Raw genomic sequence first — 23729 nt, forward strand, 5'->3', positions numbered from 1 at the left:
AAAGAGGCAAAAGGTTATAAAAGCAAGTAGGCAGACAGCAGTTACAAGTTCCAACCAATATCTTAATTACAAAGTAGCAAACAGAAAGCTATAAAATGTCTATTTCTATGTCTTCAGGTACCTGGTCATTAGTTATAGATGCCAAAAGTCTACCCTCAAGAAGCACTGACAGCATCATGTCCTTTAAAATACATGTCTCTGTTAGAGAAAATAAAAAACAAAATTTCTAATTTCCTATCTTTACCACTTTCAAGTGGTGAAAAAGGGAAATTCTGAGTTCTATATATGTTACCATAATAAAAAAAATCCTAAAATATAATGCCTAATATACTTCCTTTTTTTTTTGCATGGGCAGGCACTGGGAATAGAACCTGGGTCTCCAGCATGCCAGGCGAGTCACCCTGGCTCACCCCTAATACACTTTTAAATCAGAACAATTTAACTGGAAATGTCTTAAAAGTAGTTTGAGTGTTCTGGTAGAAATCTCACTCATGCAGAGGAACTTTCCAAGGATTCTAGAGAGCCGATGTTCTGCTTTCTTAGTGATTAGGGTACTGCTGCAGGGATCCTTCATCTCTGCAGAAGCCCGTATCACACACTCCTGGAGCACTCACTACTTCTGTGCCAGCTGGCCAGGTTTTCCAACCAAAGGCCTGACCTACCAGATAAAGAAAACTCAGTGCAGAGAGGCAAGGGAAGCAGCTTTTGAAAGGGCAAGTTATATCAGACCTTTTTATTAGCAATACATATTTTTATATAGAGAAAGCCTAGCAGCAAGTGGCTCAAAGACTCCTGATGATCGACATTGAATCACATGCCCCCACGTGCTGTGTACTGGAGATCCTTAAGTGCCGGGGATAAAAAGAGGACTGAGACGCAGTCCCTGCTCTCCGGGAGCTCACAGTCTCGTGGGGTGACAGGGTCATCTGTGAGTCCCTATACACGGCCACCCTAGACTCTCTCTTGTGCCAGCCAGGTTCCATGCCTACGGGACCACGGGGCAGGGGCTGGGCTGTATTCCCTCCACCTGAAACACTCCCCTTCCCGTTGCTGCCACCCACCCTTGGAGGAACTAGGTCCCACTGTCATCCAGGTCTCTTTTCGCTCCCCCGAGGAGGCTGCAGCACTCCAAACACTTCAGCCCCCTCCCGAGCATGTACCAACTGTAATTACAGTCATTTCTTTAAGGCCTATCCCTCCATGACCCTTGAACTCCATGACGTTGCGTCTATTTTGTTTACTATCTTATCTTCTCGGGGTCCCTCACTGTGCCTGACAGGGAGACGATGCTAGGGAGAGCCTGAGGAGCTGATGCCCGCGTTGAGGGCATGGACAGGAAGGGCCAGCAATCCACTTAGGAAACCAAACAAAAAAAGCACAGCCTCCCAGAAGGAGAGAGCTCTTATGAGGTTTCCTCTCGAGGTCACCTTCCACTATGACTTAGGCCCTTTCCATCCGGAATCAGGACAATGGATGGGGTGGGTAAATCCAGCCAGGAAACGCTTCACAAGGAAGGTACAGTGCTTTGTACAGAGCCTCTGCCCTCGTCCCTGCCTGCTTCTGAGGACGGGGCCTCCCTCTAGAGCACGTGGCCAGCCTCCACACAGGTGAGAAACGGTGATAGGGCAGGTTGCACTAAGTGAGCCACGTGCATCAGACACACTTGTGTCCTTAGACTCTGCCTTACCTGGTCTCAGTGACACTAAAAACAAAACAAACATAATAACACGAAAGGAGGGGAGGCTGAAAGGAAGCCCAAAAGAGGAAGCGGAAGGGACCACAGCAAGCCAAAGGACCATGCAAGCCCGGATGACCAGAGAAGAGCGAGGAAAAAAAAGCAGAGGAAGCTGGCTGGTAGGGAAAGCCCAAGACAGGACGCAAGGGGCCCCGGGAGACACTCCCTGAGGTTCCGGGCAGAGGGCAGAGCCCTGGTGGGTGCTGGTGCTGCCGGGTGCCAACCCCCGCCTCACAGGGAGATCTGTTTCTTCTGGAAAAAACGTGTCTATTGGTGCTGACAGGGCCCAACTTAAATATCCCTGTGTGGGTCTGATTCCCAAACTGGGGTTCTGCAGAGTCTCAGCCTTGGGGTGAGGGTGGGGGTGCAGAGGAGCGCACCGGCCCCTCCCCCCTCCACACTGCGGCCCCACCTGCAATCACTGACAGGGGTGTGATACCGGCTGGCAGAGCAAGGAGACTGAAGGAGAACAAATTTTTAAAATTTGACAACAGATCAATTAGGAAATTAGCATCTGATATTTAAAATCAGAGGGATTTTGGAACTCTGATTAAGCTGTTTAGAAGGAAACTGATGATGGAGATAAACATCTGATGAGTGAGGATGAGAGGTGAGCCCTAATTAATTAATACCACCTAAGGAATAAATTTGAAGAAATTAAAGAACAGAAAGACATGAGAAAGATATTAATATCTTCAGAGGTTTGGAGCTTAAAAAAACACAACTCAGGGTGAAACTAAAAGCTTATTTTGAACACTGTAAAGTGAACTCTAAATCATCACAAGTTGCAATTTAATACAGAAGTAACTTACCCCTCACATCTATTAGATGACTAATACAAAGGTATACTAAATTTTATGAAAATGAAAATGAAAGCTTTGTCTGGATTATATTTAATACTGTCCTGTATTACTTTTTAGAATAAATAAAAGGCAGTATCTTCAAGTACAGGATATTCTTTAGACAGTTGAGAACAATGTTTTTATTTATTTCCTAAGTCTTGCTATCTTTTTTCAAAATAATCATACTCTAAGGTGTACCCAGTTTCTCGAGCTACTGGATAGTCTTTTCCCACTTATCTGGGACACTGTAATATGGATGTGATCAGAAAACTGTAAAGTTATCAATGGGTAAACTTAAAATTGATAGAATATTTTTATGTACATTACCATTTGTTTTTTTGTTTTTTTGTTTTTTTAACATGGGCAGGCACTGGAAATCAAACCCGGGTCCTCGGGCATGGCAGGCAAGCATTCTTACCTGCTGAGCCACCGTGGCCCGCCCACTTGTATTTTAATTTTGGGAGATAGCCCAATCATGGCCTTCATAGTATCAAATCTGGTTTAAATGCTGGGGTTCTCACAGACTGCCTTCCTAATTCCTAGAATCCCCCTGTTCTGCTGATGACTCCATTTCCAGTACCTCCCCATGCCTCTGAGCTCAACAGTGCCTGTGTGTAACATTTACATAATAGCTTTTATAGAGACTGAGGCTACTTTGGCTCTAATACAGATAAAGATCTGTTCTTGCAGCTATCAAACATCTCAATTTTTTTTTCCAAGTTGCATTTGATGATGTCCTGAAAACATAATTAGTGGTAGCCTTGTTTTACAAGCAATCGTTTTTTCCCTCAAGCTTTTCTCTGCCTCCCTAATTTTCCTTTGCAAAATGAAAAGGAGTTTCAGAAGCAGAGGAAAACAGACATAAATTCTGCACAAGTCCCTGTAATTCTCTGACTGTATTCATTGTATACGATTGTGATTTACAATGCTAGTCTTTGAGCACTTGCATTTTAATTAACGCCTTTAGGATTTGGGGTATAAATATGATTCTAAGACATTTTAACCATGGTTGTTAAAAAAAAAAAGAGTGGTCTGATTCACTGCCTTAGTAAACCCAGACCATCACTGTGTCTGAAGTCAATAATTAGTAGCGTCCTTAATGTTTATGGAAAATGCTACAACATTTTGGTCACAGGAGACCAAACTTACTTCATCGGTAGGATGAAGCAAATAAAAGCACCGGGCTTGGCTTCATCATTCATGGCCAGGACTCTGGAGGAATTCAGAAATTCTTCTCACATAATCTGCCATGTTTCTTCCGCCAAAGTCATAAACAGGAGAGCTAAAAATATGACATTTTACCGATGACAAGAAGCTCAGAGACATTACAAAACAGAAGTACACACGGGAAGCAATGCTTTTCTGGTCCTCCCCAACTTCTCCCCTGCTTTGAGAAGACTATTCCTCCCCCACAGTCTCTTGCACTCAATTAAAAAACCCCTCAGAAAATTCATGCTTAATTAGTACAGAACTTCTGTTTGGGGTGATGGAAATGTTTTGGTAATGGATGGTGATGATGGCAGCACAACATCATGGCATAATTAACAGCCCTGAATTGTATATTTTAATGTGGCTAAAAAACAAAATTTTAGGTTATATACATGCTACTAGAATAAAAAAAAATTTTAAACCCACAGTGCTGTACAATACAACCAGTGAACTCTAATGTAAACTATGGACTTAATTAATAGTGCAATTATGATAGTCTCTCATCAGTTGTAACACAGGTACCACACTAATACAAAATGTTAATTAATAATAGGGGAAATTGTATGTGAGGGGTGATGGGTGGGAATCTATTTTCTGCATGATTTTTCTGTAAACCTAGTAACTTCTCTAATATAAAAAAAAAAGATGATTCCAAAATAAATATTTTAGACATTTAGAGAACATTTAAATGTCCCTCAACATGATGGGTAAATGTATGTTGCAATAAAATATATTTGCTGAAAAAAAGAAACCCACATATGAAACATCAAAGAAAATACATCAAATTTGCAATGATTAATAATCCGTAGGTAGGTCTGACATCACTTCCTCATCCCATTTACTGTGGCAAACAGATTTTATTTTTTAACTGAGATAATGGGCTTGGTTAAAAAAAAAATGGTGTCGCTGCTGGGGGAAAGAATACAGGCTGCTTTGATGAGAAGAGAGAATTCCTACAGGAAGAGTGTTTCCTAAATGGTTAAATGACACCAGAGCCACCAGACTACGATATGCTTTCAGCAACCACACAATTCTGATGACTACAAGTTCAAGTAATATTTAAAAATCTCATCCTTTCCTTTAAAAATGGCTTGATAGCTTCACTTTGTAGATTCTGTAGCTGTGCTCTGCTCTGAGGGCAAAAAAAAAAGCGCTTTTGTCTCACTGAGTCAGACTCAAGAATGTATGTTACCAGAAGATAGGGTGGGGACAGGGAATGGGACATTAAGGCTTAAAATATACGGCGTTCCTATCTGGAATTATGGAACTGTTTTGGTAATGGACTGTGGTGATGGTAACACAATATTCTGAATGTAATTAACAGCACTGAAATGTATATCTGAATATGATTAAAAGGGGCAATGTTAGATTGTATATTTGACAACAGAATAAAAATTGAAATAAAATCATGGAGTTGCACTGCCCAAACAGTGACCCCTAGATTAAACCATGGACTTCAGGTTAATAGCACAATTACAAAAATGTCCTATCATCAATTGTGACAAATGTTCCACACCAATGCAAGGTGTTCATAGGGTAGGGTATGGGAATCCTGTGTTTTATGCATGATTTCTCTGTTAACTCACAAGTTCTCTAATAAAGGGGGGAAAAGCATCTTTGTGGCCAGAGTTCAGCCCAAACAGAACGTAAGAGGGCTCTGAGAGGCCCTGGTTCACGGGATCATTAAGAAGCTGGTTTTTTTATTTTGAAATTAGTAGTTCACAGCCCTTCTGGCTTCTGTCCCCACCAGTGCCGCTGGCAAAGTCTGGCTGTCCATCCCTTCTACTACGTCGGTGTATCAGCTTGTAACAGTGGGCAATTCCTCTCTCAGCAGCTTGGGGCGGCTCCCCACAGCCCATGGTGAACCACATTCCCCTTGTGGGAATGAAGACATGGTGTGGAACCCGACAGCCGTCACCGTGCCTCTGGGGGAGGGGGCAGTGGGGTGCAGTGAAGTGGGGGCTCTGGAGCCAGACTGGCTTCCTGGGAGTCCCAGCTCTGCTACTTGCTGGCTGGGGAGTTTTCACTACCACCCTGGTTCCTTTATGCATAAAATAGGACTGTACCTAGTTCATAGAGTTGGGAGGAATACACGAGATAAAACACAGAATACTTTCAAACGAGAGCCAGGCACGCAGTACGTGCTCAATAAATGTGAGCTTATGTATTATTTAGTCAGTAAATGAGACCCAGTTTCACTACCACTGATGGGAGAGCACCCGGATTTCCCATTTGTCAACACTAGCAAAATAAAGGCTAAACTGCTGAAATTACAATGAAAGAAAGAAGACTCTATTTTCCTTTAAAGAAAATCTTTATAAAAAGTTATTAACCCATAACCTACCACTGGGGTCCATGGTGGAGGTTCTACCATCCACTCTTTATCTTAGAAAACGGGGTGTTTTACCCACATCTCTGTGCTCCTCCTCAAATTACCCTAATTCATTTATTCATGCAACAAACATTTGTTGAAACCCTATTACATGCCTGGCACTTGGGTTAAAATAAGGAACAGAACACAAAGATGCCGGTCCTTGCAGAGTTTACATCCAGCTGGGAAAATCAGAAACAAACAATAATACAATGCATTAGTTAATGAGGCAGGAAACTAGAAAATGCGTGCCATGGAAAAAAGAAAGGTTGAACAGGGTAGGGGTGGGTGAGTGACAGACAGGAAGTGCAGGGAGGGGTGAACATCTGCCATGGATCTTCTGAGGTTTCAACAACTCATTCCTGGGCCACACTTGTACTGAGTCTACTCAGATGCAAAGAGGCGAGGAACTTGCCCAACAGAAGAGCCTCATTCCTCACAGAAGCTGATATCTCTTACAACAACTCCACAGTCATAGTTTCCAGAACGCCTGTGAGGCACATGCCAGTTGTAGGAGTAACCCTTAACTCCAAGGCCTTATTGAGAAAGTGAGATGTGAGCAAAGACTTGAGTGAGGTAACGATATGAGACAGAAGAACATTCCTGGCAGAGGAAAGGCCCAAAGTACGTGCAAAGGCCCGGTACCATTTGTTCAGTGTGAGGCTAGTGTGGGTAAAGCAGAGGGAGCCTGGAGCGTAGTTGGAGGAGAGAAGGCCAAAGAGTGAACGGAGGGAGCAGGTCACGTAGGGCCTCACAGGTTACTGCCAGGAGCGGAATCTCACTCTGTGGGAAAAAGGAAGCCACCATGGGATTCTGAGTAGAAAAGCAACATGATCTGACTTGGTTTTCAACATGAGCTGACTCTGTGCTGAGAACACACTGGGGGTGGAGGAGGAGGGTAAGGGTCGATGCAGAAATTTCTCTGGGTACGAGTAGTGAGTGGCAGTTCTAAGCAAAGCATTTGTAATGCTCTAGTTTAGAAAACGATATTATATATCCTATAGCAGAGGTGCCAAATGTCCCAGCCATTTTATACCACATATCGTGCTTTGCAATGTTAAATGACAAAAAGACATACTGTGATCAATAACTGATTTCCCACTTGTAAACATCAGCAAAGTACAACTACTTATACCAAAATAGCATTTGCTGTCGACTGTAAGGTGATGGGGGTGGGGCTGAAGGAAACGAAGGCAATGACCTCAGGTAAGGGTCAGTCCGAGTCCCTCCCAATTCATTGCTCAAGGGTCCTCACACAGTGGAATAAACGGCTCGGCCCTGGAAGAGCAGGCCTGAGCCACACTATTAGTCAGGGGTCTGCCGAGTGTGAGCAGTGCTTGGGGACTCCTCTCCCCTGACCGGGATCCCAGAGCCTGTCCCTGTGAGGAGCCAGAGGGCTGCTTCCACTGAGCACGCCCAGCGAGAAGGAGCACTCAGGGACTGCTTTGCTTCTGTCCTGGTTACTGTCCCTGCTGCAGATGATGTGCTTATTTTTAGCCATCATGTGATTCTCCAGTACTTTCCAGGCTCTGCTTGAGTCATTCCGGTTTTAGAGAATTTTTCATAAGGGGAGAAAATCACAGGAAAGATCTTCATCTTGAAATGGCTTGACTATTAAACATTCAAATTGAGTACTGGAGCATGGTATATATTCTTTTGATAACCTTCTGGCTTTTCACACTGCTTGCATTTTGGGAGAAAATTAGGTCTGCTTTGAAACACATTAGGTACAAAATCTAATCATCGCCGTTTTTCCACTCCCTATTTTTAAATTGTTCGCAGAGCAACAGAATTGTGAGGATCTTCCACCTTCCTAAAACCACACACATAAGCACCCCAATGATTTAGGAGGGTTTCCCACTTGCCTCCTGACTGTAGAAACAGGGAAAGGCAGAGGTTGAGAGGGGATGGCTGTAAGAGCTGAGCAAACCGGGCCAGCAGGCTGAGAAGACACACAGGCGTTACCATGACAACCACATCACGGGTGTCACTGCACTCCTGGCATCCAGCAGTCATTTAAGCAAAAAGCTTATAAACTAAAACAGCCATTTTTTTTGGAGGGGGAACATAAGTATTTAATCACTCATGACTGTGCTGTCCTTTAGATTCCAGTCAGTGTCCCTGTTGACTTACAATTGGCAAGATCAGGGTTTGAGGGGTTTTTTTCCTGATGATGCTAAGTGTGCTGCGCAACTTTAACACTGTCTTACCCAGACTACGCAGAGAGCCATGGTCTGAGACCACAAAGCAGGTCGGAGCTCAGCAAGGTGAGAACAAAAATCAGAGCCTATTTGAATTGCCCACTGCCCTGCACTTATCCTAATCAGCTCCCGTTCCAGGGTTCTCTGCTCTCACCAATCAACTGCCAAGCCAGAAACTTATGTATATTTATCCTTGGCTCCCCTCCCTTGTTCTTCCCACAGCCATTAATCATCAAATGGTGTTGACTATACCTCCTTAAAATCTGCAACCACAGGACCACTACGTCTGTTTGGGCTACAATCCTCTTCCACACACTTCGCTGCAGTGGCCTCTCAGCAAGCCTTCTGGACTGCAACTGTGTCCCCACAATGTGTTCTCAATATGGCACAGCAAACTTTTGCTTAAATCTTTCAACAGCCCCCAACTATCCCCATTATAAAGTACACATTTTTGTGTCAAATAGAGCCCTCTCCCGGAGTGCAATGGGACCTGCGACTTGCTTCCAACACAGAGAACATGGTAAAGGTAATGGGCGTCTCACTCCCACGATGACGTTACTATTTATAAGACTCCACCCTGCTAGCAGCCTCCCTCCCCTGCAGACCCTGAAGAAGTCAGCTGCATGAGGGAAGTCAACTGCTGCAAAAGACAATCTGGCAAGGACCTGCAGCTGGCCATTAGGAACTGAGAATGGTCTCCAGCAGGAAACTGAAGCCTCAGTCCCAAAACTGCAAGAGAACTGTCAACAAGCTGAGAGAGAGCCTGGAAGTGGATCTTTCCCCAATGGAGCCTCTGATGAGACCACAGCCCCAGAAGCACCTGGATGGCAGTCTGATAAAAAGCAGAGAACCCAGCTGAGCTATGCTGGACTTCAGAAGCTCAGGGGTAATAACGGCATGTTATTCAAACGGCCAAGTTTGAAGAATTTCTTCTGGAAACAACTGAACACTAACAATCTCTTAAAACATAATACAGTGGCCCTGCTTATGTCTCATGTCTGATATCCACACTGAACGACATACTTCACCAAACCAGGAACATTCTCTCTTGACTTCAACATCCTGTTCTTTCTGCCTGGAATGCTCTTCCAAACAGCCTTTGCCTAGTTAAATCTGTATTCATTCAGAAAGTCTTAATGAACCTCACTTCTTCCAGGAAATCTTTCTAGAAAATGCAAGACCAGCTCAGGTTTTGGTATATTCCTACATATATGTGTATATATATATATATTGTCTGAAAGCACTACTAGTGTCTATTAGATTTCCCAATAGGCTAAGTTCCTTATAAGCAGGGGTCTTGTCAGGTTCATTGTATATCTTCAGAACTGCCTCCCACCCCACCGCCCCATGCCTCAAAAAAATATTTGTTGGGAGACTACATGAATGAGAAGTCAAGAAAATTTTTCACAAAAAGGCTAGGAATACAGGAAATAACTCTTGTTTAAGAAATATTTCCCTGAGTTACTCCATAGTATACCATGCCACTTTCTAAGCTCCAGTGCAAGGTGGACAGGTGACACAAATGCCTGGAGAACACTTTAAAAACAGCCATGTGTCAACTTTCATACTGCATCTTCCTTGATCCAGATAGGGGGCATAGTGATGCAATTTACTCCAGTTCACTTCAGCAAGTATTACCTGAGAACCTTCTATGTGTCAGGTAATGGCGACACAATGGCTGAACAAGACAGATTTAGTTCACGGTTTTAGTTCACCCAATTCAAAGGGATTCCAGAAAAGTCTTCAAGTCAAAACTTTTGTTTCCACCCAACATGCCAAATGACAAGGAGAGGTACCATTAATAACGAGAAAATAGGTTCACTGTGATATTCTGCCTATACAAACTGAAAATAAATGCCAAGTCATTGCCTTCTGAGACCTGTGACAAGGTTTACTTCAGGCTGAGACACCAAATACCATGTTATTATATTTACAGAGAGGAAAAGGAATGATTTATCAATGTATAGTCTCAGAACTGTTTAATTCAATGTATAAAGGAGATGGTTGTGAAGAATGAGCTGATGCTGCCTGGAAAAGAGTTGGGATTGTTTGCTTCCCACGTGCAAGTGGGAAAAAATGAAGACTACCAACACTCTTCCACAGAATCCTGGGTGAGGAAACGGAGGTGGCCTGCCGAAATACATGTCAGTTTTGTCTGAGGGGCTGACTCTTCACATCGAAACCACCCACATCATTTACAGAGAGAAGTAATTTGAAATGCACGATTTGAGAAATCAGGATTAGTAATACTATTAGGCTAGGGCTCCATATTCCAGGCTTTACACACTTTGAGCCATCCAATCTTGCATAACAGGGAGAAATCACACTTGACCATGGTGTATAATTCTTTTAATATGATGTTGGATTTGTTTTGCTACTACATTGAGGATATCTGCATTTATATCCATCAGAGATATTGGTCTGTAGTTTTCTTCTCTTGTGGTATCTTTACCTGGGGTTGGTATGAGGGTAATACTGGCCCCATAGAATGAGTTAGGGAGCATTCCCTCCTCTTCAATGTTTTGGAAAAGTAGGAGCAAACTGGAGTTAAGTATTCTTGGAATGTTTGGTAGAATTCCCCTATGAAGTCATCTGGTCCTGGGCTTTTCTTTGTTGGGAGATTTTTGATTACTGATTAAATCTCTTTACCAGTAATGAGTTTGTTAAGATTGTCTATTTCTTCTTGAGTCAGTGCAGGTAGTTTGTGTGTTTGGAAGAATTTACCCGTTTCATCTAAGTTATCTAATTTATTGTCATATAGTTGTTCATAGTATCCTCTATTTAGTGCTTTTTATTTCAGCGGGGTCAGTAGTGATGTCTCCCTTTCTGCTTCTGATTTTTATTATTTGTATTCTCTTTTTTTCTTTGTCAGTCTAGCTCACGGTTTGTTGCTTTTACTGATCTTTTGAAATAACAAACTTTTGGTTTTGTTGATTCCCTATTGTTTTTTTGACTCCTATTTCATTAATCTCCATTCTAAGATTTGTTATTTCCTTCCTTCTGCTTACTCTGATGTAAGTTTGCTTTTCTTTCTCTAGTTCTTCAGGTTTTGAGGTTAGATTTCTGACTTTAAGTCTTTCTTCTTTTTTTAGTGTAAGCATGTAGAGCTATAAATTTCCTTCTCAGCACTGCCTTCACTGCATCCCATAAATTTGGGCATGATGTAATTTCATTTTCATTCACATTAAGATATTTCCTAATTTTCTTCTCATTTCCTTTTTAACCCACTGGTTATCTGAGAGTATGCTGTTTAATTTCCACCTATTTGTGAATTTTCCATTTCTTCCTCTATTATTGATTTCTAACTTCATTCCATTGTGGTCAAAGAAGATACACTTTATGATCTCAATATTTTTGAATTAATTGAGACTTGCGTTTTCTGTTTTTGTTGGGTACAGTATTCTATATATATCTGTTAGGTTTAGTTGATTTACTGCAGCATTTGAGTCTTGTACTTCCTTAATTATCTTCTGACTAGATGTTCTATCCATTATTGGCAACGTGTCTTAAAGTCTCCTACTATTAATGTAGAACTGTCAATTGCTCCCTTCAAATCTGTCAGTATTTGCATCATGTATTTTGGGACTTTGCTGTTAGGTGCATAAATATTCATAATTGGTACATCTTCCTTTGAACTGCCCCTTTTTATATAATGACCATCTTTGTTCCTCATATCTGCAATTGAGTTAAAGTCTATTTTATCTGATATTGGTATAGCCACCCAGCTCTCTTTTGGTTACTACTTACATGGTATTTTTTTTCCATCCGTTCACCTCAATCAACTTGTATCTTTAAATTTAAGGTGAGTCTCTTTGCAGACAGCATATAGGTGGATCATGCTTTTTTTAAAAATCCATTCTGCCAATCTCTGCCTTTTGACAGAGTTTAATCCATTTACATTTCAAGTCACTACTGATAATAAAGGACTTTCTTCTGCTACTTTGCTCTTCAGCCTTTGTAAGTCTTATAATTTTTTTGTCCTTCACTTCCCTTAATGCCTACTTTTATAATCTATTTGTTTTTTCTGTGTTGTACCATATTGAGTGCCTTCTCACTTCTATTGGATATATCTTTCTTCCATTTTCCTTGTGGTTACCATGGGGTTAAGATTTAACATCCTAAACATATAACAATCATATAACAACTTAACTTTAGTAGCATGAACATATACTTTTCCTATATCCCCCTGAAACCCTACCATTTTTTTGATACTTGTTACCATTTATATCTTTGTACACTGTATGTCCAAAATCCTAGGTTTATCATTACTTCTTATGCAAATTTGCATTCTGGCACCCGTAGGAAGTAAGAAGTAGAGTTACATATAGAACAATACAATACAACAACACTCCCATTTAGAATTAACCAAATGGTTACCTTTACCGCAGGTCTGTCTTTCTTTATGCTGCTCTGAACCAATGTCTAGTGTCCTTTTCTTTCAGTCTGAAGAACTCCCTATGGCATTGCTTGTAGTGCTGGTGTAATGGTGATAAAACTCCTTCAGCTTTTGTTTATCTGAGCATGTCTTAATCTCCGTCTCATTTTTGAAAGAGAGTCTCGCCAGATACAAAATTCTTGACTAGCAGTTGTTTTCTTCAGCACTTAATTTATTTCAACTCACTGTAATCTCGTGCCCACGGTTTCTGATGACGATTCACCACTCAATCTAATTAGGACTCCCTTATATGTAACACCTGGCTTTTCTTTAGCTGCTTCTAGAACTCTTTGTCTCTGCATTTGATAGTGTGATCAGTATATAACGGGGTATATTTTTCTTCATGTTTATCATATTCGGTGTTCTCTGAGCCTCTTGGATGTGCATGTTCACGTCTTTTGCTAAGTTAAGGAAGTTCTCTGTCATTAGTTGACTATTCCTTCTGCCTCTTTCTCTCTTTGTTCTCCATTTGGAACTTCTATAATATGTATATGAGGTTGATGGTGTACCATAGCTGCCACAGGCTATTTTCATTTTAAAAATTTTTTCTTTCTGCTCCTCAGCTTGACTCATTTCATGTGTTCTGTCTTCAAGGTCATTGATTCTTTTGTCAGCTCTAATCTGCTCTTGAAACCCTCCAGGGCAGTTTTCATTTTAGTTATTGTAGTCTTCTTCCTTTAAAAAATTTCTCTCTCTTTCCTTAGACTCTCATATTGTTCATTATTTTCCTGATATCCTTTAATTATTTTTCTGCACTTTCCTTCATCTCCTTTAGCATTTTAAAGATCATTTTTAAAAAGACTTTGTTTGGTATGTCTACATTCTCGCTGTCTTTGTATGTATTTTCTACATTTTTATCTTTTTCCTTCGGATGGGTCATTAGTTCCTGCTTCTTTGTTCATCTTGTATTCTTTTGTCACACACTGTCCATTTCAGTATTTTTAAATGTTAACTCTGGGATTGACTTCCTGGGATGTCTGTTTCTTGACTTTATAACCAGCTGGTGATAAGACAGAGATTTCCTTGAGTATTAGCCCTCCTATCAGGACTGTCCTTCCAAAGCAAATGCAATGTGCACGGTTTTCCCTCTCTTTCTGGGCCTCCATCTTGTCCTAGGCTTTCGCTTGTTAGTTATTTCTGAGTTTCCGCTGATTACAGGAGTTTGGTTGTCCTCTCTCTTTCCCAACAGACAGACCTCTCTCTCCCAGGTATTTGATGCAAGCAGGCTTCTTCCCCAGACTGTCTGCCTCATGATATATTTTAATTCTCTTTTTTCATACTAAGTCTTCTAAATCCAGCAGGCATTTTATATGCACAGCACATCTTGATTTGGAATAAGCACATTTCAATTATTTGATAGCCAAAGAACTGAACAATGTGGGTTTAAGCAAAAGTTTTCATTGTCTTGTCAGACTGATAATGTACATGGATGTAATACCTACAACAACTTCAACACAGGATATGGTGGGGAGGTTGAAAGGTTTCCATATTTTACATGAAGTACAAAATTAATTTTAAATAGACTGTGAAATGATAAAAATATATATTGTAATCCTTAGAGCAATGACTAAAAAATTAATCCAAAGATTATAGGTGATGATGTAAAAAGTGTTAAATTAAAATGTAGTTCCAACAAATATTTAAAAATCAAGAAGATAAGAAAGGAAAAACCAGAGGGGTCAGACAGAAAACAAATAATAATATGGTAGATCTAAATCCAACAAAATCAATAAATTACATTAAACATTAAAGGACTGAACACTCCAATTAGAAGGCAGAGATTACTGGAATGGATAAAAAAGGAAGACCCAATTATATGCTGTCTACAACAGACACAGTTAAATATAAAAACAAAGATAGGTTGAAAGCTAACCTGCCAAGGGAAAATATACACCTTGAAAACAATAAGCACAAGAAAGCTAGAGTGGCTATAGTAATAGCAGATAAAATAGACTTAAAAACAAAGAATATTACCAAAGAAAAAGAGCGATACTTCACAATAATAAAAGGGCCAACTCATCAGGAAGATTTAACAATCATAAATGGGTATGTACCTAATAACAGAGCCTCAAAATACATGAAACAAAAACTGAGAGAATTAAAAATGAACAATCTCACAATCATAGGGAATTTTAACCCTCCCTTTTCAGCAACTGTTAGAACCAGGCAATGAAAACAACAAAAACAAGTAAAAACATAGAAGATCTGAATAACACTATTAACCATCTTGACTTAATTGATATTCACAAAACACTACTCCCAACATGATACACTGATTAAGAAAGACTATATTCTGGGCCATAAAACCAAGGTCAGAATGAGGATAAAAACCACTCAACTGCTACATTTCACTCCCTCTCTTAAAAACAAACATGATAAAAATAAGTCTCCTTTCCCAGAAGAAGGTGATGGAGTCGTGCTTAGACAATGAAATGCTCAACAAATGCTCAAATACTGCTGACAAATGAATGAACATGGTCACAGCTTTAAGGCTGTACTGACTGCTTTAGAGGGCCCAAGATTAAAGGCAGCTGAGGGTAAGAGCATTCAAATAGTCAACAGTTCTTAAAAAACATGTTAGCATTTATTCAAATCCACATTTATTATAGGCTTAATTACGATTGTTCAAATACTTTGTTTTATTGTATTTTTTAGGCTGTTTCCTTTTTGAAATCATTTTTCTAGTATTCCCATTAGTCTGACGTTAGGGTTGAAAGACTGCCATCACTGAGGAAATGAGAAAGCTCAGACTCAATTCCCAAAGCAACTTAAAATCCATTAATGTATGTGAATTTAAATTCATTAATGTGAATTTGCAATGTGACTAAGCTGTACTTGCTACAGGAAGCATAACTTTGAAGTCCTTTTTAAATTTAGTAAGTGCTCACACAAAATCCGATGCCCACAGACAGCTATCTCAAGTTGCAGATATGGCTAACAGCAATAAATTTACAAACCTGACTTATGATGATATATGCGCTTAATAGATACCCATCATTATGAAAATGTATATTTTAATATTGCTCATGCTTGGGAGATCAAAAGAAATTCAAGATACAATTCCTCAGAGTGCAGACAGGCTAAAAGTCACCAGACAATTGTCCATACTTCTATAATAGCCAGGATTTATGCTAAAGCTCATTACAGTCCAGGTATGTGACCCAGCCCAGAGATACTGAGCTGCTCTAGGGTGTCTTGAACTCACAGAGGAAAACTTTCTATCTGAACTGAAATGGCTGAAAAAATTCAGTACATTCTCACAAAAACAGAATGTACCAAGTGTGTGGTGAGCCTTCACTTTACATGCAAGTAAGTAACCTGTGATGTGTGGTTATTTCTGTAGCCTGTATGATGTGAAAACATTTTTTTGCCAATGTTGATAGACCTCTCTTAATTATCAACAAATGGAAAATCAATTCCACAATCACTTTTCCCGTTCTTAAATGGTCCCTTTGCCATACAATCAGCTTTTGAGCTTCCACTTACTGCTTTTAATATATGTATAGTGAGGACATGCAAGTTAATTTTAGTATCAGCCTAAGGAAATGTTTTGGGAGAGAAATACACTGCAAAATGAATCAAGCACTCCCAAGACAAAACTGAAAAAAATAACCGAGGCCTTGCTTCTGTTTTTTAATATACCGTAACTGCTTATTTCCACTAATGCAGATAATTAAGAAATGACCAAGGCTCAGAGGTTTGGAACAGAGCAGAAACATTACAGAGTGATACTGACCAGGTATCACTGTGAGATAAATGTGAGATACATATGAATTCCCCAGGCGCTGACCCGCAGCTCATCGAGCACTTTAATTTGTCTGAAATTCTGGATGGACAAAATCATACTTGTGTGAGAAGAGAATAACCTTGAGAGGCTTCACAGCAGAGGCAGGGAAACCGGTGTAGAGACTGTAAACAGTTCATGGGGGAGATGATTCAGGGTCAACATTTGAAGGAGGGAATCATAATAGAACTTTAGGAATTAGAAGGGACCTCAGAGGGCATCAACTGCTGCATGCCAGTGTCATACACACCCTGACGGCAGGAGGCTACTAGAGCCTGTTATAAAGATCCAAGGCCACTAAGCTGTATAGTAAGATTTTGTTAACAATCTTTTTGGCTCTTCTTTTACTGATGTCTGTAACTTCTATTGACACCAGTGTATCCTTTGCCTTACAATGTTATGTGCCGAGAAACCAGATCCCCATGTTTATTATAATTATGCCTAAGTTAAGAAAAAGCAAATAGACTCTAGTACCCTAGGAACTCTCTTGAGAAAAGAATAAAATTTTATAGCACAGATTTTACAACATCTATTCTGACCCTTAGAAGACATTTGGGTTTGCATTTTCTTGGCTGTATTCCCAACAGTTGGGTACATGACCTTTAGAAAAATGAGGTCTTATTGTATTTATAGGATTTTTCATAGTGTTCCATCTGTGATATATACCTTGCTCCAGTTCTTGTCTCAGTATAGTTTTACTACCCCACAGTATCCAGCAGTCAGATATATTTTATTAAAAGTGAATGACTGGTTGGACTTCTGAAAACACCTTTTCTCCTTTATTAAGGCCAATGAGGAAAATGTGGTCAGGGTCTCAGGAACACAAGTCTCAGGGATAACTGCCTTCCGGAACACTAAAAACCAAATTTATTATCTGTTGACTTTAATGTGTTTCCTGAGCTTTGTAACTTGAGAGCCTGCACTCTGGAAAATATGTGTTTCTCCTTCATGTGCATGGGCATTCTTTCTGTAAAAATGGCACAAGTTTCTCTGTGGCTTTTGTGAAAGGCAGATGAGGGAATTTCTAGAAAAGGAGGCCCAGATAGCTTAAAGGCAGTTCTGTTTGGGGGAGTAGGAATGTTGGTGACAATGTTAAAAAAAAAAAAAATTGAGAATACGTTAGGATTGTGGAAGAAAATCCTGAGGTCTAATTTCACTACTAAAAACTTGAAAAAGTAGCCATGGTTAGCTGTGTTTCAAGACTAATCTATGCATTAACCACTATAGAATATATGTACACAAAAATATAGAAAAAGACCTTAAAATGAGAAATGCCTAGAATTCCTGATTTTCTCACCTCCCTGTCCTTTCACGCCATCTGCCTCCCCCACCCCAAACTCTGAACAGGACACATCACCCCCTTTCTCCACTCCAGCTCCGATGCTGTTGCAAGCTGCTGACTTTCCACAGCTAAAGGTCATGCTGAACCACTATAAGGTTTTGCTTCCCAACTCCTTGTGACTTCATTTTAACTTAGTCTCTACCCCATCCCTTCTACTCCAGGAATATAAACACTCGCCTCTCCAGCCCCGTATCTTGACCTCATCTTCTCCCTCCAGCTTCAGGGTCATGCTCTACCAATTTCCCCTCTTTTGTTTCATTTTCAGTTACTCCTTCTCCACAGATACGAATATGCCCATCGGGCCTTACCCTAAAACCAAAAAATCAAACCAAGAAAAATACCACTCTCTTTCCAATTTTATTTCCTGAAGCTACTATGGCAATTTCCCTGCACAACGAGTTTATTTCCCCGACAGATGTGTGAAACAAATTTGGATCTACTCTTAAGTGTATCCACTTTCACATCCACATGCCCTTGTTAAGTGACTGCAATTGAGGTGTATGCGCTCAGCATTTTAATGGACCTACTCTCTAAAGGATTCTAATCACCAACTAGGAGACATTTTATTGGCCTATTTTCAGGCTTCCTCCTATTTGATCTCACCACAATTAATATTCAAGCACTGCTGGTAGCCTCTCTGCAGAAATCTCCCACTGCTTCTTCTCTGCTGAAGAGTTTTCTTCCTGATGGATATATTTTTCTCAGCTTCCTCTCACCTCGTAAATGTATACATTCCACAAAGTCCTGTGTTTAGTTTTATCTATTCTACATAGTCTATGGCTTTTCATGCCATCTCAATAGCCTTTCTTCAACTCATTACACAAACAACTTCTGGCCCCATCATGCCACGGAAGTACTCTTGTTAAGAGTCCTCAATGACCTCCAAAATGAGAAATCCAATGGACTCTTCTACTCCTAATTTTATTTGATTCCTCAGATTTTGGCATTGTTGACCATTTTGCTCCCTTCCTTTGGCTGCCCGACACAACACTCCCTAGCCTTCCTTCAATCTTTTTGGCATCTTCTTTGCTTTCTAGGCAGGCCCTCCCTCCACCCAAATGCTCAGCAGTTAGAATCCCCCAAGGTACTCTTCCCTTCTGACTGGGTATTCACTTCTTGCTTCAATTATATGGATACATGGAAGACTCACAAATGTTTATCTCTAGGCTGTTCTTTGAGCTCCAGACACAGATATACACACACACAACTACCTATTCATATCTCCTCTTAGATGCTGCAAAGGAACCTCAAACTCAGTATGTTCAAAACTAAACTCACGCTCTATACTAAATTTTATTTGCTTTTAACACTTTTCCAAGAATACCACCTTCTAAATTACATGAGACAAACCAAGAAGTCCTGCTTGATACTTCTCTTTCATCCCAGAATCTATCTATTATCAATATCCAATCTATTTTATTTCCTAAATATCTCTCAGATTTATCCATTCTTTTTCATCTCCACTAAATACAGATGAACAAGAATTCATCTAATGTACTAGTAATTAGATAATTAGATACACTGGTGATTACAGTGTATTCTCAGGACTGTGTTCATGCAGGCACACTATTCTGCAGAGGAGAAAACCAAGGCTGGATGGGGTTAAAGAATTTTTCCCAAGTGGTAAGCATGGTAATTTAAAACCAAGTCTAACTCCAAAGCCAGTGGCCACAGGAAAGGAAAACAAATTACAATATTAAGCTAATTATAAGAACATAAAAGAAACAAGAGAATGGTCTTTCTTTTCAGTTTTCTTAATGGAAGGATATTATTTTCTTAATGGAAGGACAATCACATAATCATATCACCCATACCAGTGAAGGGAGGACATTAATTATCCCATTCCTTCTCCAATGTTTTTATTTTGAAAACTTTCAAAGCTATGGAAAAGTTGCAAGAATAATAAAATGAATACAGCCTTCACCCAGATTCATCTACTGTTAACATTTTGCCACTTTTGTTCTATTTCTCTCTCCACATCCTCATACATACGTGCTTTTCCTCCTGGAACCACCTGAGAATTAGTTACAGACATCATGTTATGTTAATTCCTGTATCTTCAGGATATTTTTTAAAATTTAAAATAATGCCAGATTTCCCATGGCCATAGTTTACCTGGAAAATAGCCGTGAATCCAGAAATAAAAGAAAAAAAAATAGTTTTTCTACAGTGAGGAAAACTGTGACTACAGAGCTTTTACCACTTATTTAGTGTTATCATATATAATCCATTCTGATTGGAGGTAAGGCATAAATAAATATTTTGTGTTATTTACAAAATTAAAGCAAATGATTTAACAAGTTGAAACAATAAACAAACTCTGAGGATTTCATCCTTTAACTTTCCAGTACTAAAGATGGTGCTTATAATAATGACTCTAATTTTATAAGAACACATTCTGTTTGGTAAAGTCTACCTTTTATGGCAAGAATGTTTACTGGAAAGGTTTATCTACAAAAAATTTTAAAATTGTACAGTTCCAGGTATTTATCTTCAGTGACTTCACTTTTGGACACAGTTGGATAAATGGGGTGTTACTGAACATAATCATACAAAAACTGGCACTGTCTATACAGGAGATGAGATGCATATTTTATGAAGTTCCTTAGAAGCATTATAGATCATGATCCGTATTTAAAAGCATCAAGTCAGTTCATTTTGTAGTCTGTCCTGCCAGCAATTAAGCAGCAAAAATACTGCGATCAAAATCTACAGACTACTTGAAATTTCTCAGAAAAACCAGAAAATAAAATCTAACCTGAGAATTACTTTAACATCCAGCGTCAGTGATGCAAAGTGAATGGCTCTTCCTTTTTAACGGTTTAAATCACGATCGTTAGACTCATTACAAAGACTGTCACTGCTAGGAAGAAAATTGCAATCAAACAGACAACAATAAAAACCATCCAAGGGTGCTAAAATACCGACTGCTGGGAACAATCAATTGCAAATACAGCAAAGCGCAGGTGGGTCTGAGCCATTTGCTACAATGGAAGTGACTAAAGGAGCTCCTTGTTACGATACCTGCTGTAGGGGAGTTTGCATGGTGAGACTTTTTCGGCAGGTTGAAGATCTGTTCGCCAGGGTCGGGGGGAGGGATCGCATCCTGCCCTTGCCGTGCCTCTACAGGGTCATACTCTTTCCCATCGTAGTTAGCATCATAGAACTTCTTAAACCACTGAATAAAATCCAAGTTGTCCTGGAAACGTCCTTTCACTAGCTTCTCCACTGGAATTACCTGTGCAATACAAAATCACCAGGTGAGCCACAAAGTGCAGGTGTGCTTGTATTCAACACAACCTAAGTGCTCCTGATACACAACTATTTCCAACGTGTCAGCAATTCATGACTTCTGACCTCTCCCCCAGCTTCTTAGGCACCTGTATTCTAGAACTAGTGTAATTTTCATCACATTAAAAAACAATTAAATCAAAACATCATCGTTGAGTCTCTTGGGATATTTAATACTTCTGAACAAATCTCACAAAAAGAAGGACTGCCCCTCTCAAAGAACGTTCATCGTCAAACATCACCCCCAAAATGCTGGCCTACGACGTGGTGCTGTTTCACTGTCCTTATATATAGTCCAAATGTACTGGGGCCATCTTTGACCAGATTTATGGCTAGTAGAAAGTATGAATGAATAAGACTCAAATTAATGCAAACATATACCAACCTAATGGCTCACGTGATGCAAAATGAGCTTTCCTGGAAGTTATTTTACGATATAGAAAGACACGCATAAAAAGAACTAACCACACCAATAGGACCTGGCAGCGTGCAGGCTACCAGGTACACAGATGGTATGTGGGTACTCGGGGAGAGAAATGGAGGCTGAGTCAGGGGGTCAGAGAGGGCTCCCTGGAGGAGGAGGAGCTCAGTGCTCACATCAACTTCTGAGGTGCAAATCTCAGCTTTTTACGGAGTAATCCTCCTCATTGCTAACCTAAAGAGCCAATCAGCATTCCCTTTAAAAGTCTTACGGGAACTTTCAGAATCATGAAGGGAGAAAAAAAATGGAGTTTGATGGCTCAGCTCTAATTCAATGAACAGTCATTTTTGAAGGAAAATAGGAAAAGTTATAGCTATCTACGTTGGACCATTAAAAGAGGGTTACTTGTTACATCTGTGGGTTGGAATACAAGTTAATTGTGAGCCACGAGAGAGTTACAAACCTAGGGACTAAGACTGTGTGCATGTATGTGAGTGTGTGTGTGTGTGTGTGCAGGCATGCAAGTGTGTGGTCCAGACAGAAACAGAGCTCAAAGCTTGTGGCTTCACTGTGCAACCATAAGAACGGAAGCTATATAAATTAAACTTTAGGTAAGGTACCCCAGGAGCTATAGTATATCTTAAAATGCATCATCAGAGCCACTTAAAAAAAAATGTGGGAAGATTTTAAATGTCAATGACAATCTGTAAGAAAAATGCAACCTAAGCATTTTAGGCCATCCATTAAAATAAATTATTTGCAATAAATTTTTTAAAAATGTTTTTCACATGAAAATATGAGAGGATCATATGGTAACCAGGACAAACTCTGGGATCTGTCCTGGAACCACCTGTTGAAGAGTGCTTTGAAAGCTACTGCTTTTTTATTCCTTTGCTTTGTATATATATTATACAACAAAAAAATAAAAGAAAACTTATCTGGATAATGACATAATGATTGCTGTGAAAAATGTTTTTCACATGGTTAAAATCGAAACTAAATCAAATACAGAACAAAATAAAGAAAAGCAAACTTTTGGAGTAGACTATTCCTGGTAATAGAATTAGGTGCTGATCTTTCCCTTTTCTCACTCCATCCACACGCCCTGAGGCCTAAACAGGAAGTTTGCTAACAAGGAAGAATTCACATTTAGTTCACATGTTGTCCTTAACTTATTTTTCATTGTATTACTTGCATATTTTCATGTCTTCTGACTTTTAACTTAGTTTATGTTTTAGAAAGTGACTTCTCAGAGCATGAAGCCCTTTAATTAACATGCTGCTGTACTTTGTCTATTGTCAGATATGAAAATTTATAGTTTTAGATGACGCTGGGACATTAGCCTTTAAAAGAAGGCAGTTACTGCGACTGACTTAATTTTGCATGCCTATCCAAAGGGAAGTTCAAGAGATTTTAGTTCAGAATCTGAGGTTGTAAGCAAAATTCTGCATAAAACCATCCCACACACAGTTAGGCTGTGACAAGCATGAGCAGGGACCACCATCTCTCTCAGGACTTCTGGATAAAATCAGAGCATCTTACTGCTATACAGCTTGCACAGGTCAGCAAGCCAGTCTTTTTCCATTATAAGAATTTTTTATTCAACTTTCTTAACAACTGCTCATCCATTCTCTGTATGTATAATTCTAGAGAGATAATTGTAATTATCGTTAATTCTAGCCCTATCACTATGAAAGGGTGGCTGTTTTTTTTTTAATATAGAGAAGTGTGTAGAGAACAGAATCAAAGAAATACAAGTGGTGCTGCTAATATGTGACAGTAAGGAGAATCTACACAGCTCTGGTTCTGAACATATTCAGAAGGCACCAACTGGAAATTAATATCAAAAGACTTAAAATGAAAGTAGTAAAAGAATCCAGAATGTTAAGATGCTAAAGAGAAAGTATGTTCAGAAATAAAAATTCTGAGAAAACAAGAAGTCAAGATTTTCTTGACAATATTTTAATAAAAATCTTTGATTTAGGAAGATATCAGTTGTATTAAGTGAAAAAAATATATATAGTTAACCAAATTTTTCTCTTCTGCTTTCCTTTAACCACTATCTCTTGACAACACTCTATTTTTTATCCCCACAGCC

At 39.6% G+C, this 23729-nt stretch overlaps 1 protein-coding gene across 3 annotated transcripts in view; it reads right to left on the reverse strand.

The window, feature by feature from the left end:
• Positions 1–23729, reverse strand: part of MAPRE2 (microtubule associated protein RP/EB family member 2) — a 149953-nt gene that overhangs the window by 16831 nt on the left and 109393 nt on the right. For all 3 annotated transcript variants that reach the window (XM_077135640.1, XM_077135642.1, XM_077135641.1), the window contains one exon: positions 20944–21157. In XM_077135640.1, the coding sequence (XP_076991755.1) occupies positions 20944–21157 (214 nt within the window). The remainder of the gene's footprint in view (positions 1–20943; positions 21158–23729) is intronic.

The sequence above is a fragment of the Tamandua tetradactyla genome, chromosome 18 (genome assembly GCF_023851605.1).
Source record: "Tamandua tetradactyla isolate mTamTet1 chromosome 18, mTamTet1.pri, whole genome shotgun sequence".
In the NCBI taxonomy this organism is placed as follows: Eukaryota; Metazoa; Chordata; class Mammalia; order Pilosa; family Myrmecophagidae; genus Tamandua; species Tamandua tetradactyla.